At 36.9% G+C, this 17,370-nt stretch overlaps 4 protein-coding genes across 4 annotated transcripts; 3 read left to right on the plus strand and 1 right to left on the minus strand.

The window, feature by feature from the left end:
- Positions 1-949: 949 nt before the first annotated feature.
- On the plus strand, positions 950-3,961 carry LOC106139273 (probable tRNA (uracil-O(2)-)-methyltransferase). Its single transcript, XM_013340687.2, has 4 exons — positions 950-1,609; positions 1,698-1,885; positions 2,122-2,352; positions 2,567-3,961. Exons 1-4 carry the CDS (start codon positions 1,135-1,137, stop codon positions 3,419-3,421), a joined length of 1,749 nt encoding a protein of 582 aa, XP_013196141.2. The 5' UTR covers positions 950-1,134; the 3' UTR covers positions 3,422-3,961.
- On the minus strand, positions 3,437-5,395 carry LOC106139290 (peroxisomal targeting signal 1 receptor). Its single transcript, XM_013340706.2, has one exon. The coding sequence runs from the start codon at positions 5,168-5,170 to the stop codon at positions 3,581-3,583; it is 1,590 nt and encodes a 529-aa protein (XP_013196160.2). The 5' UTR covers positions 5,171-5,395; the 3' UTR covers positions 3,437-3,580.
- Positions 5,396-7,108: 1,713 nt separating this feature from the next.
- Positions 7,109-10,087, plus strand: LOC106138338 (UPF0545 protein C22orf39 homolog). The gene is made up of 3 exons (XM_013339470.2): positions 7,109-7,440; positions 8,904-9,068; positions 9,808-10,087. The coding sequence occupies exons 1-3, from the start codon at positions 7,327-7,329 to the stop codon at positions 10,027-10,029; spliced, it is 501 nt and encodes a 166-aa protein (XP_013194924.2). The 5' UTR covers positions 7,109-7,326; the 3' UTR covers positions 10,030-10,087.
- A 712-nt stretch (positions 10,088-10,799) lies between these two features.
- Positions 10,800-17,346, plus strand: LOC106138956 (putative aldehyde dehydrogenase family 7 member A1 homolog). The gene is made up of 8 exons (XM_013340268.2): positions 10,800-11,032; positions 12,266-12,482; positions 13,131-13,348; positions 14,222-14,437; positions 14,604-14,783; positions 15,335-15,517; positions 16,130-16,336; positions 16,781-17,346. Exons 1-8 carry the CDS (start codon positions 10,862-10,864, stop codon positions 16,997-16,999), a joined length of 1,611 nt encoding a protein of 536 aa, XP_013195722.2. The 5' UTR covers positions 10,800-10,861; the 3' UTR covers positions 17,000-17,346.
- Positions 17,347-17,370: the final 24 nt, after the last annotated feature.

A 17,370-nucleotide genomic window follows, 5' to 3' on the forward strand; every position in this document is an offset into this window, starting at 1 on the left:
TATGTCATAATTGCTGTCATCAGCGGTACAATTAACGGGGCTTTTTTTTTAAAACGTGTTTTTACGCAGAGTACGCAATAAAAAAATCCTCAATTGGTCAGATCCTCAGTCTAATAAAAGGCTTGTAAACTCTTTCTTAGCCGCGGTTCCCCAGGCCTAACACCTAGCCTGGCGGAAGATCTTCCCATTGTGGCGGTCGAGCCCGAATCATCGCTCCCGCTACAAACTTTTAATATTACTGCAGTGTGGTTCCCGGCACCAATAGAAAAAGAATAGGACCACTCCATCTCGCTCCCATGGATGTCGTAAAAGGCGACTGAGGAGTAGGCTTATAAACTTGGGATTCTTCTTTTAGGCGATGGGCTAGCAACCTATTACTATTTGAATCTCAATTCTACCTTAAAGCCAAATAGCTGAACGTAGCCTTTCAGTCTTTTCGAGACTGTTGGCTCTGTCTACCCCGCAAGGGATATAGACGTGATTATATGTATGTAAACTCTTTATTGCACTCTAGCTGCGCCTCGGGCTTTACTATCAATTCTGCATATAGCTACCACAGTAAAATTATCAAATGATAAATACCAATGTTTAATATAAGAAAAGCGACCTTATATCATTTCTTCCATTCAACTTATTTATTGAAATTTTATGTATTAATACCGTTTAATACTGAGCAAATAAACGAAGTTTATTTAATGGAGTACTCATTCAACAACCCTTAATATTACACAAAATAAAATAAAAAATCAGGTTCCTACCCATCACATCACTGTTTATGATATACTACAGCCTGGTGGCAGACAGGCAGCATAGGAGGATATTTACCTTTTTGTACGGAATCCTAAAAAAATTATAAACCAAATTTCCTGAAAAATGTCAATGTCAAAACTGCATTACGAGGTCAACGTCAACGTCATAACAACCAAAACTGTCAAATATTATCAACAACTTCTTTGGCCAATTAACCTAACCTTCTAGTACATAATCTAGAATCTTATTAATTTATGTGATCGTGGAACGAATTAAGAAAAAAGAAAACAATACAATCAATCAATTGTTTTCATTTTAAATATATACAAATAAAACGAAACAAACGCATTTTCCTAGTAATTGTACTGTCCACAGCAATTTAAAATGATTGAGACACATACGACAACTAAAATAACATCTATGTCTATACAATCGTTCTGGAAATCAATTCAGATTTTACTTAAGAAACCACATGTAATTAACAAAAGAATATGGGGTTGTAAACAGCTTTTTCAGTGTTTAGGGCGGCCTGTAAACAGACCTTTCATGCCCCTTAATTGTATGGACTTTAAAGAAAATAATGACAACTATGTTTCTGGAATTTTAAAAGAATTCCAACTAAAAGAGTGTGATAAATCAGAATCTACAGCCAATGATGTCTTAGAAATTATTTTATTAGAGTTATTTCCCAAATCTTATACTTTACAACATGCATTTCAGTTAGTATGCATGAATAAGAATGAAAGTATAGTTACATTCTACAATGTCACACCTAATAAATCTAGTCAAACAATATGCCCAGATTTCACTTATTCACTCGAGCTTCAGAATAGTAACCTTGTAATAAAAAGTGAATGTGGTAAGTCGCTGCATAACAAGATATTTTGGGTTATATCCAGTTATATCTCTACCTTAAAAATACTCCTTGGTAAAATTGATATTTTCAGATAATTCTACACAGACATATAAATGGCTCATAAGCAGTTTCCTTTGCCAGTTTGTGAAGTGGGGAGAAGAATGTTTAGGGACACCCAAACACAGTATCTGTAATGACTCTTTAACTTTAGTTTCAAATGAGAAATACTATCAGAAATACAATGAGCTTAAAATTAAATATGGAAAGGAAATGGTCAAAGTAAGTATTATGATATTAATAAATCAGCAGCAAATATAAAATGGAATCTCATATATGTCAAACAGTCAGTTTTTTATCACAAATAGTTAGTACCTATAAGCTTTAATACCAAAAGTTTTAATGCCAATAAAATTATAATTCTTTGTTTTCTCTATCACACTTCATAAGCTAGAACAACAGTCACTTTATTATTGGAGAAGCAAAAAACAAATATACCATTTGTTATTAATTTACAGATTTGGCCAGAATGTACTGACCCTAACAAATTTGTTTACGAAGATGTAGCTATAGCTACATATTTGTTGGTACTATGGGAAAAAGTAGAATCAAAAAAATCTTTTGTTGATTTGGGATGTGGAAACGGGTTATTAGTCAATATTTTAACTAAAGAGGGACACACTGGTGTAGGCATTGATGTTAGGAAAAGACAAATCTGGGATTTATACTCCAAAGATGTGATACTACAGGTAAGAATTTAAGATTAGTGCAATAACAATAAGGTCTTGTGACATTACAATACAAAGTTCATACTTTCTATCTACTTTGTATTTCTTATTTCCTCCTGTCTATTGTCATGAGGAAGAAGTTGCATGGACAGAACAAATTAAATGAAATATTCTTAGTTGTTATACCAAAAAATCCAAAATTGAAAGTTTAAGTAGGAAATCTTTGAATTTTTAGGAAAAGACAATAGTACCATCAGATGCAAACTTGTTTCCTGAAGTGGATTGGATAATTGGCAATCATTCTGACGAACTCACCCCATGGATTCCTGTCATAGCAGCGAGGAGTTCCTACAAATGCAATTTTTTTCTTCTGCCATGCTGTGCTTACAACTTTGATGGCACCAAGTACCAACGTAGAGATTCTTCTAAAAGCCAATATACAGAATATTTAGAGTATATCAAACATCTGTGTGAGACATGCGGCTTCATAACTCACACAGACAGGCTAAAAATTCCAAGTACCAAAAGAATTTGTTTTGTTGGACGAGGAAGAACTCATGGTGAAAAGGATTATACAATGTATTGTAGGAATATGACACATTTGATACAAACAGAAACACATACATATAGTGATGAACAGTCATGGGTCAAAGATTTCAAGCCAAGAGATGCTGTAGAAAGAGTGAGAAATTGCACTCAAATAGATAAATCTGTAATAGAATCCATTGTAGACAGTGTTACCAATTATTTACTTGAAGGTATCAATGTTGATGGTGATTGGAGTGCTGGGAAAACTGTAGAAATTTGTGAAATTGTATCACTTCTTCCACATGACAAACTGAAAGCCTTGAAAGCAGAATGTGGTGGGCTTCAAACACTGCTCAAAAATAATCATCATATTTTCAGAGTGCAAGGTGGAGTTATACAGCTGAGGTACCCAAAAACAGTGGAGGAAGTAAATAAAAATCTTAAAATAAATTCTGTAAAAGTACAACAGAAACCATGTTGGTTTTATAACAATCATCCACAAGGTTGTCCACTGACCAGTAGTGATTGTAGTTTTTTACACAGAAAATCAGTACAATCCTAAAAAAAATACAAATCATAAAAATAGAATAACATTTATTATTTATATCTTATCACATATATACTTTGAATAAATTGCTTAATATTTACCTGACCCATTCCATTTACATAACAAATATTAAATGCCCATTTATAAAGGAAGATGAATGAATGTTATGTTGTATCATTCGGTCTCAAAAAACTTATTTAATTCAGTCAAATTTCTATCATCTACCAACTTGGCAACATCATGTTCTCCCATGAAAGAACAAACCATTCTTAGTGTTGTCCAAATTGTGGAGGAGCTGTTATCAATAGATGCGTTAGGATGCAAGCTCTTTGATCTATATTGTTGATTTAAGGCCACCAAAAAGTGCTCTGCAGCCTGCCTATGGGCTCCAAGGTTCATACATGTGATCCCAACATTATATCTGGCCCTGATGAACCCTGGCTCTAACTCTAATGCTTGATGATATGCATCCACAGCTTCTTCAGACCTTTCACTATTAGCTAATGTTGCACCCAGTCTGTTCCACAGTTTAGCATTATCACTTGCCACCATCAATGCAGTTTTAAAACAATCCACAGCTTTATCATACTCTTGATTAATGTTGAATAACACTCCCAATGCATTCTGTACATCTGGATCAATTACTGATGGATTCAACTGAGCAGCCTTTAAATATAGAGATTTCACATGTGCCTCCAATGCTTTTAAATCTAGTTTTTTAGGATCAATGTCTTGTGGATACAGATCACTATATTTGGGGCTAGCTTTTAACCAGTCTAATAATGAAATGTATGCTAATTTAGGCATATTTTCATTTGTATATGCTGCTGCCAGAGTAATATAACCTTCTAATTGTCTTGGATCTATTTCTAAAGACTTTTTTAAAGCTACTATAGCAGCTGGATCCTGTTCATTCTCCGCCTGGGTGGTGCCCAACAAGAACCAAGCTTCAGCAGAGTCAGGCATCTGCTGAGCCGCTGCCTCAAAACACAGAACCGCCCCTGGGACATCTCCCATTTTTAGTTTCTCCTTGCCCAGTTCTAGAGCACTTTTATTTTCTAACATCACATTACCTTCATTAAATTCATATTCTTTAGGAATACCATTTGCTGTTTCTGTGTCCCAGTAGTCTGTTACATCACTTAGTTTTGCCCATTCATCTTTATATTTTTCAGCCATTTCATCCAATATTTCTTCTCTGCTCGCTTTCCTTTGTTCACCTTCAATATTATCACTTAAATTTAATTCACCAGCACTTATTTTCTTCATAAACGACATAAATTGATTGTATGCTAATTCATCATCATCTTTCACACTATCCACATACTCCTTAGCTTTAGCTTGCACATTGTCATTAGTTGTCTCCAATTCATCCAAATATTGAATTTGTACCCCAGGCTGTTGACGAACCAGTGGTTGTTGTGGCATAAAAAATGTTCTCATCATAGCTTGAGGAGGCATAAAAGAAGTAGAAGGCCCTGGTGCCCAAGGAATATGCCTCTGACTGTTTGTCATTGGTACCTGGATTGGTCGATGTATTGGTGCATTTTTGTTTACATTATCCAACTCTGGAATGTTATTAAGAAGCTTATTCATATTGAACGTTTGAGGCACTTGTGAGTTTTGGCCCATAAATTCTTGAACAAATTTATCAGCTTGCGATACTGGATGCTGAATAGAAGCATCTCGACTCACGATATTGGACAATTGAACTAATGAATTATTTCCACCGCAATCACCGCCAACAAGTTTATTTAGAGACATTTTAGTAGCGTTTTATTCTCTTTATTATTTGAACACTGTTTGTCCGTCGAATTACTAAAACAATAGCCTCCAGATTTATCAACAATTTAAATTTATTATGATTAGATAGATGTTCTGCTAAGTTCAAAGTTCGTTCTGTATTAGTGTAATGAAGAACGAAGTACGATTACATAGATATTCCGTAGTCCGTGGAAGTCGTGTATGTTTTCTTTAAGTACCTACCTACCTTACCTACACTACACCTACCTACAAATCAAAACAATTTCAAGATCATCAAATGCCACTGCCACTGACATTGGCACTTGGCAGATACATTTTCTCTACAATTATTATTATGAAAAGGTAGAACCAAAGGAAGAATAGTGACTCTTAGTTGGGGCATAAAAGTCGCGAAGTCTATAATGGCATTCATGGAAATTATTCATCTTTTTACACTTTTTTGCGGTCATAAATAATAGAAATACAATGAAATAATTACTCAGGTTTCTTGCCGAAAAAGTAATTTACATACATACATATAGTCACGTTTATATCCCTTACGGGGTAGACAGAGCCAATAGACCCGAAAAGACAATGGTCACGTTCAGCTACTCGGCTTAATGATGGTATTGAGATCCAAATAGTGACAGGTTGCTAGCCCATCGCCTAAAAAAAGGATCGCAATTTTATAAGCCTATCCCTAAGTCGCCTTTTACGACATCCATGGGAAAGAGATGGAGTGGTCCTATTCTTTTTTGTATTGGTGCCAGGAACCACACGGCACAAAAAGTAATTTCCCTTTAAAATTTCATTATTTCCCCCATCCCAGTATTTAGGCTTAGTAATACTCATGAGACTTAATTAAGGCACGCTGGCCACACTCTCATCACATTTCTAAATCGGTCGTCAAATTGACAACGAAACCATCGTCAGCTGATTGACGTTTCCACCACATTCCAACTACTGTCACAGCGAAGTCAAATTGAATTTTGTTGTACCTATTTTTGCATGAATTGAAAAGTATGTCAATAAAATAGGCTATTTGACTGTAATAAAAATATACATTTCTTTTATGTCATCAGTCTTAATATTATTGTTTTGGAGCGATTTGTAATAACGCGAGATAAAAATATTGCATTATTTTAACAAAATCCGTCTCAGAAAATTAGGCTTTTTTATGCAGCTGTCACGTGACTAAAAACGAACGTGATTGGCTATTTCTATTATGACGTCAATTATCCATAAACAGACTGTGGATCGTACTGTTCCTTAGTGTTCGCTATTATTTTTTAAGATTTTATAAGTGTTTGATCGCTCAGGATTACTCAGATAACATAGGTATTTAATAATGGAAACCAACTTCGCGAAAGCTGACAGTCGAAACCTACCAAAAGACTTTTTGTAGGTCCACTTTTGGCAAATGTGGACCAAATAATGGTTGGCGTCTTCTTCAAAGACAATCCAGATTTCTATGCTGCCGAACTGAGGAATGTGAAAACATCAATGTAAGTATATCTTGGTAACCACTGATCTTAGATCATGATCTGAAACCACTTCTTGCGAATATTCAAATCCATCAGCATAGAAAAAAACGATTTCGTAGGAGATTTTATTGTTGTATTTGTGCATTTAGGCACTGCACAATATTTATAGGAACTCATTTTAATAATTTTCACACATTGACGTGGCACAAGTTAAATAAAACAAGAGAAAATCAAAACTTTTCGAAACACCAACAAGCTTTGTATGATATTTACACGAAATTTACGTCACTGCATGCCATGGCCGCCATATTGCTAAAAGTCGCGTTTTGGCGGCATATTTGAATATTGCATTTTCTTTTTCGATTTTTTAATAAAATAACTATAATAAAGGCAGAAAAGTATTTTTGTAGGGCTCCTTATAAACAAATAAATAGCCTAAGATAGTTTTTAGAACTTTGTCAAATAGCCTATTAAATTATTGAACACAGAAATCTTAATTGAATAAATTGCCTGCCGTATTTTTAGTAACTAATAAGTAATTTTTTGAGTGGCAAGAACAGTATATCTTAAGAAATAGGTAATTTGACACAACCATTCTAGGCGAAAAGAGGTTATGTAATAAATGTGTTGAATGTTTTTCAAATTTCATCTGTAGAATTTAAGTAGATACTCTCAGATTGAGACTATAGCATTATGTCTACAAATAACGCAAGGGAAACTCCAAGTAACAACGATAAAGAAACCGGTAGTGATGTGTCTACTACTACGGATAAAAATGCTGATGAAATTTTAGAAGATAAATGGATGGTTAGTTGACGAAATCCTAAATAAATAAGTAGTTACCTAAATAGATTATTAATGAAATTTCATTACATTTCCAATCAGTTTTAAACAGAAATTGTAAAGTTAACCTGCCAAAATGAATTTATGCGTTTCCATAGCTTATAAAGTTTTATAAATGATATGCAGGGATATTGTATGTATCCATTCATTATTTTATTTTATATACCAGTGACTCTTGTCACTCTCTTACAGGCAGAGAAAGTGTGAAAGGAAATAAAAAACAGACCACTGTATTTGTTACTATAAGTCAATTTAAGTTAGGTTCCTATGCAAAGGTGGCAGATGTTATAAAAGTCACCCTTTAAAAAGGGTCATAGTAACAGGTGTGGCTTAACTCTTAAAACGGGCCACCACCAGAGAGGTTGGGGAGGGGGTGGGGAGAGTGGGGGAGGGTTTGTATGACCCCCCCCAAGTATTTTTTTTTGCCAGAAGCCCCCTTTTTTATATGAATTTTTGAAAATCTTAAAAATTGCACTAATTAAAACGCAATATTTTCGGTTTGTCATTGTAATCTGTTAATTAAGTACTACATAATTAATTTGTCCATTCAACATGTACAATACATTAATTAATATATTTTAGCACTGAAAATATAGTCAAAAACTTTGCTTAAAAGTAAAAACAAAAAAGACACTAACTATGAACAGAACGCAATCCGCCGTTTTGGTTATGTGCTATTGTCATCTTATCTACTGACTTCGAAAGTAGCTGTCGGTAAATGGACAGGAGGGGGTGCACGGGGGGGTCGGGGTCGGGTTGGTAGCCCCCGGCAATGAAAAAAACAAATTGGTCACAAATCAAACTCGGTTAGGTTAGGTTAGGCTGGTGTAAACCACCAAAGCGGAGTGTTCAAACTGAGTCAAAAAAGTGTAGTATAGGTTAGGTTAGGTTTAACTCCCCTTCACCCCTTTCATCCCTTCTTACTCCCCCCCCTTGCCCATCTGGCGGTTAAACTATAGGCTTCCGGCAAGGGGGGGGGGGTCACGGGAGGGGGGGTGTTACACCCTCCACCATCCCCCTCCCCGGCGGTGGCCCGTTTCAAGAGTGCACTCGGGCTCGCAATAAAAGGAACTGAAAATCAATACTCATAACTAATGATCCATCAATAAATTATTTTATATATATAAAATATATATATTATATAATTACAATTAACTACATATGTAAATACATACAGTCACATTTATTTCCCTTGCAGGGCAGACAGAACGGTCTTAAAAAGATTTAAAGGCCACACTCAATGGTATGATTAATGATAGAATTGAGATTTAAATAGTGACAGGTTACTAGACAATCGCCTTAAAGAAGAATCGTAAGTTAAACTACATATCTATAGAGATATTACTTTTTTTTCAATCCTGCTCCATCTCTCATATCAATTTAGTCTTCTGCAGACTAGTAACTTATCAAATAATTATACATTACAGATCAGAGAATGTGACCTCTACAAAGATGAGTATAAGGAGTGCACAAGCTTCCGAGGTCGCTTCCAACAGTACTTTGTATTTGGAGAGACATTAGACTGCAATCAGTGGAAGAAGGACTACAATAATTGCTGTAAATGGGAGGATGGTAAAGACCTTAAAGCTGCTGTAAGATGTTTGTAGAATTATAAATATTTATATGTATTGATGTTAATCGTAACCAACTGGCGTCTAATATGCAGTCTCACTAATATACAACCCAATCAGAAAAATATGTTACAAATAAAAACCCACAATAAAATAATAGATGGTAGCATGAGTTGGATGCATCCTTATCTGATGAATATCTAAATTCATTGAAATTGACATAAGAAATCTTTTTACTAAATTAAATTGATGATATTTGCTAATATTTAATATAATGGTCATGTATAACTAAAAACAATTTTTTGTTTCTTAGTATGTTAAAAATTCCTATAATGACAATTAAATATTCAATACATACATAAAGTCACGTCTATGTCCCTTGCAGGTTAGACAGAGCCATCAGACATGAAAAGACTGATAGGCCTTGTTCAGCTTTTTGGCTTGATGATAGAATAGAGATTCAAATAGTGACTGGGTGCTAGCCCATCCCCTAAAAGAATTACAAATTAAATTTATTTTTTTATTTACTCAGGGCATCACAAGTGTTGATGTTATGGCATAGAGGTACGCTGGGAAGTTGGGACCTTGCAGAAGTTGAAGTAGGGTAATTTCAATGATTTAATTTAAATTCTCTACACACGCACAATGATGACTGTTTGCTCTTCTACCCCTCAAGGGATATAAACGTGATTTTATGATATTCCATTCAATTTTTTTGTTCTGAAATCAAACTATATCTTTTTAATTGTTCTGCCAACAGGAAGCGTTGATCAACAGTGAAAGAGCCAGACGTTTAGAAAGACTTAAAGCACATTACAGGAATAATGTATGGAAAAAGCGGGATGGTCCGCCTCCAGACTGGGACAAACCACTGCCAGAATGGCTTGTTAAGAGAGACGAGAACACCTACCTTGCAATTAAAGCCAAAGAAATGAGAGAAGGCAAGGAAGAAACTGAGAAAAGCTTCTGTGCAATCATGTGACCCTAGTTTTTAGTTAGTGTAAGTAGGCAATGAATAAAATATTTATTGAATTTAACAAGTTCATTTTATTTTATACTTAGTCTAGTGTAATAGATATTTTTAGATATTATATTTTCTAGTAAAAGCCACCTACGTCCCTCCCTATTAAAAATACTAATTAAGTGGCCACTAGAAAAGTCTGTAAAGTGCTTATTACTTTACACCAATTAGGACATCCACAGGGCATTCTGAAATGAGATATTCTTCGAATATTTTATTGTTACAGTATTCCATTCTTTATTCTTGACAACTCTTTGATAAATATTTATCATACATTACGTCATAACAATAAAAGAAAATATATACTTAGCTAGCTGTGCCCGCGACTTCGTCCGCATGGAATAGTTATTTTGGGCATCATGAAGCCCTCCCGTTTTTTTCACATTTACCATTATTTCTTTGCTCCTTATAGTTGCAGCGTGATGTTATATAGCCTAAAGCCTTCCTCGATAAATGGTCTATTCAGCGCAAAAAGAATTTTTCAATTCGAACCAGTAGTTCCTGAGATTAGCGCGTTCAAACAAACAAATAAACTCTTCAGCTTTATAATATTAGTAACGATTTTAATCATTAGCAATACGATTTAACACCCTTACCTAAACATTATGTTATATTTTCCACAATGCCGTAATAAATCAATAGGCAAATAATCGTGACCCAGCAACTGACTCTTTATCTCCCTGATAAGGGGTCCGCCTTAATTGTTCACAAATAAGATAGCATCATGTTTACTTGAAGCTTATATTTATCACATTGGTTTATTTGTGTGCCTGCGCCGGAGTTTATCGTTCTGATGAGTCGCGTCTTGTGTCAGAGGGTTGTGTACGTGCAACTGAGAACTGTAATGGCACGGAATTCATCTTCCTACCTCATTGAGGACCCGAAATACTCATTTTTGAAAGAGTTGGGCTTGGAGAAGAAGAATGTGGGTGTTTTCAATGGGAAATGGCAGGCTGGTGGACAGGTAAGCCTTCTTTTATTGTCTGTGATTGTTTATTAGAATCGCGGCCCGATAAAAATTACCATACTTCCCGTTCTCTTTTCAGGGAAAAGTTCGGGAAATTCTTTCTAAGTGCACCCCTAGACCACATAAAGAACTTAAACGTTAAATTGAAAGTCTCTTAGTACTTCGGGCTACGCGTTGATATGTCAGTCAGGCATCTTCTATATACATACATACATAAAATCACGCCTCTTTCCGGGAGGGGTAGGCAGAGACTACCTCTTTCCACTTGCCGCGATCTCTGTATACTTCCTTCGCTTCATCCACATTTATAACTCTCTTCATGCAAGCTCGGCGGTTTCGGGTACTTTATATTTAAAAGATAGATCATAGCGCAATGGCAGATAATGTAATGTTAGGTGAACCTCAAGAAAAATAATTCTTTATGTTAGGAGTTGTAAAATTCGAATGAGATTGACGGTTCTGCAAATGTGTGTTCGTTTTGTGTTAGACACACATACACAGACCAGAATATTTTTTTTGTTTTTTCCCGGTTACGTCCTAGGCAGGAGCCCAGGGTCTGCCTTTCAGTTTGAGCCCGGATAGTACCTACCTACTTACTTTCAAAATTTTAAAATTTTTATATATTTTTTTTATAATGTACATACGTCACTTTATTCCATACCTGTCCTATGGATGTTGTAAAAGGTACTAAGGGATAAGCTATATACTTGGGGATCCTCTTGTGGGCGATAGGCTAGCAACCTGTCACTTTTTGAATCTCAATTCCATCATAAAGCCATACAGCTGTATGGCTTTATGATGGAATTTAGACTGACAGACTGCCTACTCTGGAGGGGATTTAGACGAGATGTACCTATGTAATGTATGCCATTCTATCTCCGCCAAATCCAGTGTCCGATTGCTTCGTCTTGGCGTGTCGATAATCTCTCCATCGATAGGTACCTAGTCTCTGAGTTCAACTTCTAAGATAAGGTCACTGTAGCTAGTAATATTATCAGAATGTAATATAACAATTATTTACATTTTTGATTACATCAGTTTATATATAAGGTAATAAATAACACTAGCTAGTCTTTTTATTATATTTATGTACCTACTTACATAATATGAATTTTCTTTATTTAAAGGAACCTACAACTCTATTGACCCAGTATTATATTTTTTCATACCTCAATACGAATATTGAAAAGTTAAAATCATTATTTACCATCACGTTCATTGGACTTGCAGGTTATCCAGTCATACAGCCCTGCTAACGGGAAGATCATAGCCGAGGTTCAAGCGGCGAGTCCCTCAGACTATGAGGAGTGTGCTAAGGCGTCGCAGGAGGCCTGGCACTCGTGGGCGGAGATGCCAGCACCCGCCCGGGGGGAAATCGTCCGCCAGATAGGAGACGCTCTGAGGGAGAAGTTACAACCTTTGGGGCAACTCGTGTCTTTGGAAATGGGTGAGTTTATAACAGATAGGGATCTCGCTAGATAGCGCTATTAGAAATAGAAATACTCGTATACGGGACAAATTACACAGATTGAGTTAGCCTCGAAGTAAGTTCGAGACTTGTGTTACGAGAAACTAACTCAACGATACTATATTTTTATAATAAATACTTAATACATATAGATAAACACCCAGGACCCAGGCAGGCCAATCAGAAAAAGTTCTTTTTTCATCATGCCCTGGCCGGGATTCGAACCCGGGACCTCCGGTGACACAGGCGTAGAGAGCGTACTACCGCTGCGCCACAGAGGCCATCAATGAAATGAGATTTAAATAGCGCAGCAGGCCTGGTCCTCATACGCGAGAGTGCCAATCCGGGGGGAATGGGAATGGGTGAGTTTATATTAGTTTAGATGAGTTAACAGATAGGTATATCGCTAGATAGCACTGCTAGAAATGGGATTTAAATAGCGCAGGAGGCCTGGTATTCATGCGCGAGAGTGCTAGTCCAGGGGAAATCGTCAATATTTACCTAAAAAGGAAAAAGTTACTGTAAACTATAGTATCTAGTAATTTTATAGATGTATCAAGGTTTCAAAACTAACTTAATAGCTTTTAGAATTTACTGGGCTTTGACAACAACAACATATTTCCGCAGGCAAAATCCTGCCCGAAGCGATAGGCGAGGTGGTAGAATACATCCACGTGTGCGACTTAGCATTGGGCCTGTCTCGTACTCTTCCCGGGACCATCTTCCCGTCGGAGCGTCCCGGTCACGTGCTCATCGAGAAGTGGAACCCCCTGGGTGTAATCGGGATCATCACAGCCTTTAACTTCCCCGTCGCCGTGTTTGGGTGGAACAGCGCTATTGCTATGGTATGTTGAATATAATTTTTGCTGTGTGGATTCCAAAAATTAACTCAAAAATAAATTTCTTCAACTAGGTAACAAATCCCGATATGCGCTGGGCACTGCCGCTCATGTCGTATCTATTAGATTTATATTTATTTGTTTCAATATTTATGGCTGTAGTTTAAGCTCCGAGGATCAGCTAGTAACAAATATTGACTTATTTTTATAACTAGTGAAAATCATTTTAAAATTGATCAACAAGATAAGATTATTTGTAGTTAATATATTTGTTTACTGTATTATTCATACCATGATGTAGATAAGGGTATTATGTTAAAAAATCTTTAGAGTAGCCATAAATAAATTAACAAGCTTCTGGCCGCGGTTTAACGCCCATGATTTCGGTTTGTTTCTTATACTAGACTTTATTTTACTAAAATTTACGTTCTGAAGCAAGATGCAAAACGTTTTTTTACGTCGCTTCTTGACTTCCTATTGCTAGTCTCTAAAATACAAGAATCCAAGTTCAGTACCCAATCAGTGAAAAAGGAATCTTCTTCTAATTAGCAAAATTTCATAAAGATTATTTTAGGCGAAACGTAAAACGAGCGTTAACTAACAAATATACTAATGAAGTTTCAAAAATGCACCCAAATATCCTCTCCAGAGAGGTGAAGATATAACTGGATCTAAAGGTGAGGAGGAAGAAGAAAACAAATTCAGTTTCGCGTTCATAAAGTTGACTTTCATCGTTTATAATAGGATTATCTGATGGGGTAGTTAGATAGGGTAGGGTACGTATCTGATGAAATGATGATAAAAACTTGTTATCGGAAGCAGACTCAATTTTAGTCGCTGCTGATAATTACCTTCATAAGGCTTGATGCAATATTCTAGGTATGCGGAGACACCAGCGTCTGGAAACCTTCAGACACAACCCCATTGGTCGCCGTGGCGGTCACCAAGATAGTTGAAAGTGTGCTGAAGAAGAATAACATCCCTGGTGCAATCGCGTCTTTGTGCGTGGGCGGCAAAGATGTCGGTCAGCGATTAGTTAAAGACGACAGGATGAAACTCGTATCATTTACTGGAAGCACTGCGGTTGGACAGGAGGTAAGTCTTCTGATTTCTATGAGGAAAGTATTTCTTGGGGTATAGGACCCGCGTCAGGAAGTCTTTAGATAAAAACACTTATTTGAACAAGATAAAATATAAACACATTTGGTTAAACATTTGTTTCAACGGAAACAATCACGCATCAATCAATTATTTTTTGCAGGTAGGCGTAGAAGTGCAGCGTCGTTTTGGGCGCCATCTGTTGGAGCTTGGCGGTAATAACGCCATCATCGTCAATTCGGACGCGAACCTTGATTTGCTTCTCTCGGCCGCATTATTCGCGTGTGCTGGTACCGCCGGACAGAGATGCACGACTACTAGAAGATTGCTCATACACAAGAAGGTAAAGAAATGTTGACTGCAAAGATTTTCCGTGTACCTATATTTGCCTACGAATCAACTTGGAGCGAAAATACATTTTCTGTAGGTACTTATGTATATTTGTAACGCAATAAATGTTTAACTCCTTGTCTGATATTGGTGAAATTTGGTAGAAACATAGAAAAGGTTAATACAGTTTTCAAGTCGCTAGACAACAAAATCAGTCTATATGTACAAAGTTTGCAAAATAAAAATGATAGGTAAGAATATATAATACCTAGTAAGACACTAGGTAGGTAAAATATATTCTATTTAGTAGGCTGGCACTGAAAAAAAATCGTGAGGTCTACGTTCTACTGTCTACTTTAGAGTTAGAATTTAACTTATCCCACATTGACAGTAGACGAAGTACGAAAAAAATATCAATTTCCACAGAATCTGCAAAATCATTTTACAGCATTTTTAAAACCAACAGCAATAACTTCGGATTTTCATTATTGAATACATAGTAACATTTTTGCTATCGCCATTTTGGAAACTATCAGACCACTAAGTAACATTATTTTTCACCAGGTGTATAACGAGGTTGTAACAAAGCTGAAGAAGTCCTTCGCGGGTGTTGTCAGCAAGATCGGGGATCCCCTACTAGAAGACACCCTCATTGGTCCACTCCATACTCCGGCCGCTGTGGAGGCCTACAAGCGAACAGTAGCCGAAGCCGTCAAACAAGGGGGAAAGGTGGAATTTGGAGGCAAGGTAAGGAGTTATTTATGCGTCCTTCCGTAAGATGTTAACCTTCGCCGCAAACTCTATGTTCCATATTTCTTTCTTATGGTGTCTTCTTTAGACTGGCGATTATTAAGTGTACCCTCATGTTTTAAACCACCACAACCACCCGGAAAAGAGTCGTGGTTTTTACTACATCGATTTCAGGGAACAAACTCGGAAGAATTCGTCAAAATCAAATCAACACTAGAGACTTATCGTATAACATACCTTCTCTCTCTCATCTTTGTGCATTCCCATTTGCACTAGGTACAAAAAGGCACTTTTCCCAAGTCGAATCAGAGACGTCAGTCATCAGTCCTCGCTACGTTGGCATCGTTGCTTAAGTATCTAAAGAAGCTTCTTTATGAACTGGCCCGAATGTCGTCTATATCCCTTGCGGGGTAGACAGAGCCAACAGTCTTGAAAAGACTGAATGGCCACGTTCAGCTATTTGGCTTAATGATAGAATTGAGATTCAAATAGTGACAGGTTGCTAGCCCATCGCCTAAAAAGGAATCCCAAGTTTGTAAGCCTATCACTTAGTCGCCTTTGACGGCACGAGTGATTTCCCTCTTTTACATAATGTTTAACTTGCACCAGGTGATAGACCGCGAAGGCTATTTCGTTGAGCCGACGATCATCACGAGCCTGCCACACGACTCGCCGCTGGTCAAGTCGGAGTGTTTCGCGCCAATCGTCTACTGCATCGAGATCCCGGATCTAGACACCGGCATTCGGTACAACAACGAGGTGGACCAGGGACTGTCGTCAAGTCTCTTCACGGAGAATCTTGGGGATGTTTTTAAGGTTAGTTTTAATGGCGTGCTGGCGACTTGAGGGTGTCGAAGACGAAACTATATACATAAATAATCACGTCTGTATCCATTGCAGGATAGACATAACAGCCTTGAGAAGACTGAAAAGCTATGTTCAGTTGCATGGCTGACTGATGAAATTGATATTAAAATAGTGACAGGTTGTTAACCTGTCGCCTAATCCAAGTTTATAAGCCTTTCTCTTTGTCGGTAAAAATATAGAATCCTATTCTGAAGTGCCGGGAACCACACGGCACACGTTACAATCAGGTACAGTCGGCTGCAGACCCTACAAACCAAAACCATACTAAAAGTTGAAGATTCCCTGCAGACGATTGTACACGCAAATATGAAAAATGTAATTCTAAGAATTATGTTAGTACAAGAAAACTTTTGCGAAAGTACAATGAAGTCTTATAATACTTTTCCTGTCCAGTGGATCGGCCCCCACGGGTCGGACTGCGGCATCGTAAACATCAACATCCCCACCAACGGCGCGGAGGTGGGGGGAGCCTTCGGGGGGGAGAAGGCGACGGGGGGCGGCCGGGAGTGCGGCTCCGACTCCTGGAAGAACTACATGCGACGCTCCACCGTCACCATCAATTATTCCGGAGCGATCAAGCTGGCGCAAAACATCAAGTTTGGAGACGAATAATTAGACACTTTCTAGCTATCTTTGGAAACGAATTTCAAAAATGTTTCTGAACGGAACGCCCACAAACATTTGCGCACTGGATGCAGAAATAAGATTCAAGAATGATTACGAAAAATATTCTTGATACAGAAATTTTGCAAGTTTGTAACGTCTAAATTTTTATTTCTCTTAATACAACTCATTATTATCCCGTCTTTTCTTAAATACCCATAAAGAACTAAAAATAGGTACTATATAATTAATTGTTAATGAGTTCTATGTAAATAAGCATTTTAGATTAAGTTGTGATAAGTGATGTCTATTTTATATTGACTGATTTGAAAATAAAACATATTTTTTTATTATAATACTTTGTTTTATTTAATTACATT

Source organism: Amyelois transitella, chromosome 5 (assembly GCF_032362555.1).
Source record: "Amyelois transitella isolate CPQ chromosome 5, ilAmyTran1.1, whole genome shotgun sequence".
NCBI lineage: Eukaryota > Metazoa > Arthropoda > Insecta > Lepidoptera > Pyralidae > Amyelois > Amyelois transitella.

Coding starts and splice junctions, on each gene's coding strand:
- LOC106139273 (XM_013340687.2), top strand. CDS start 1,135: ATGATTGAGACACATACGACAACTAAAATAACATCTATGTCTATACAA. Junction 1,610..1,697: donor TGTAATAAAAAGTGAATGTG/GTAAGTCGCTGC, acceptor TGATATTTTCAG/ATAATTCTACACAGACATAT. Junction 1,886..2,121: donor ATGGAAAGGAAATGGTCAAA/GTAAGTATTATG, acceptor ATTAATTTACAG/ATTTGGCCAGAATGTACTGA.
- LOC106139290 (XM_013340706.2), bottom strand. CDS start 5,170: ATGTCTCTAAATAAACTTGTTGGCGGTGATTGCGGTGGAAATAATTCA.
- LOC106138338 (XM_013339470.2), top strand. CDS start 7,327: ATGTCTACAAATAACGCAAGGGAAACTCCAAGTAACAACGATAAAGAA. Junction 7,441..8,903: donor TTTTAGAAGATAAATGGATG/GTTAGTTGACGA, acceptor TATACATTACAG/ATCAGAGAATGTGACCTCTA. Junction 9,069..9,807: donor GTAAAGACCTTAAAGCTGCT/GTAAGATGTTTG, acceptor TTCTGCCAACAG/GAAGCGTTGATCAACAGTGA.
- LOC106138956 (XM_013340268.2), top strand. CDS start 10,862: ATGAGTCGCGTCTTGTGTCAGAGGGTTGTGTACGTGCAACTGAGAACT. Junction 12,483..13,130: donor ACTCGTGTCTTTGGAAATGG/GTGAGTTTATAA, acceptor ATATTTCCGCAG/GCAAAATCCTGCCCGAAGCG. Junction 15,518..16,129: donor AGGTGGAATTTGGAGGCAAG/GTAAGGAGTTAT, acceptor AACTTGCACCAG/GTGATAGACCGCGAAGGCTA.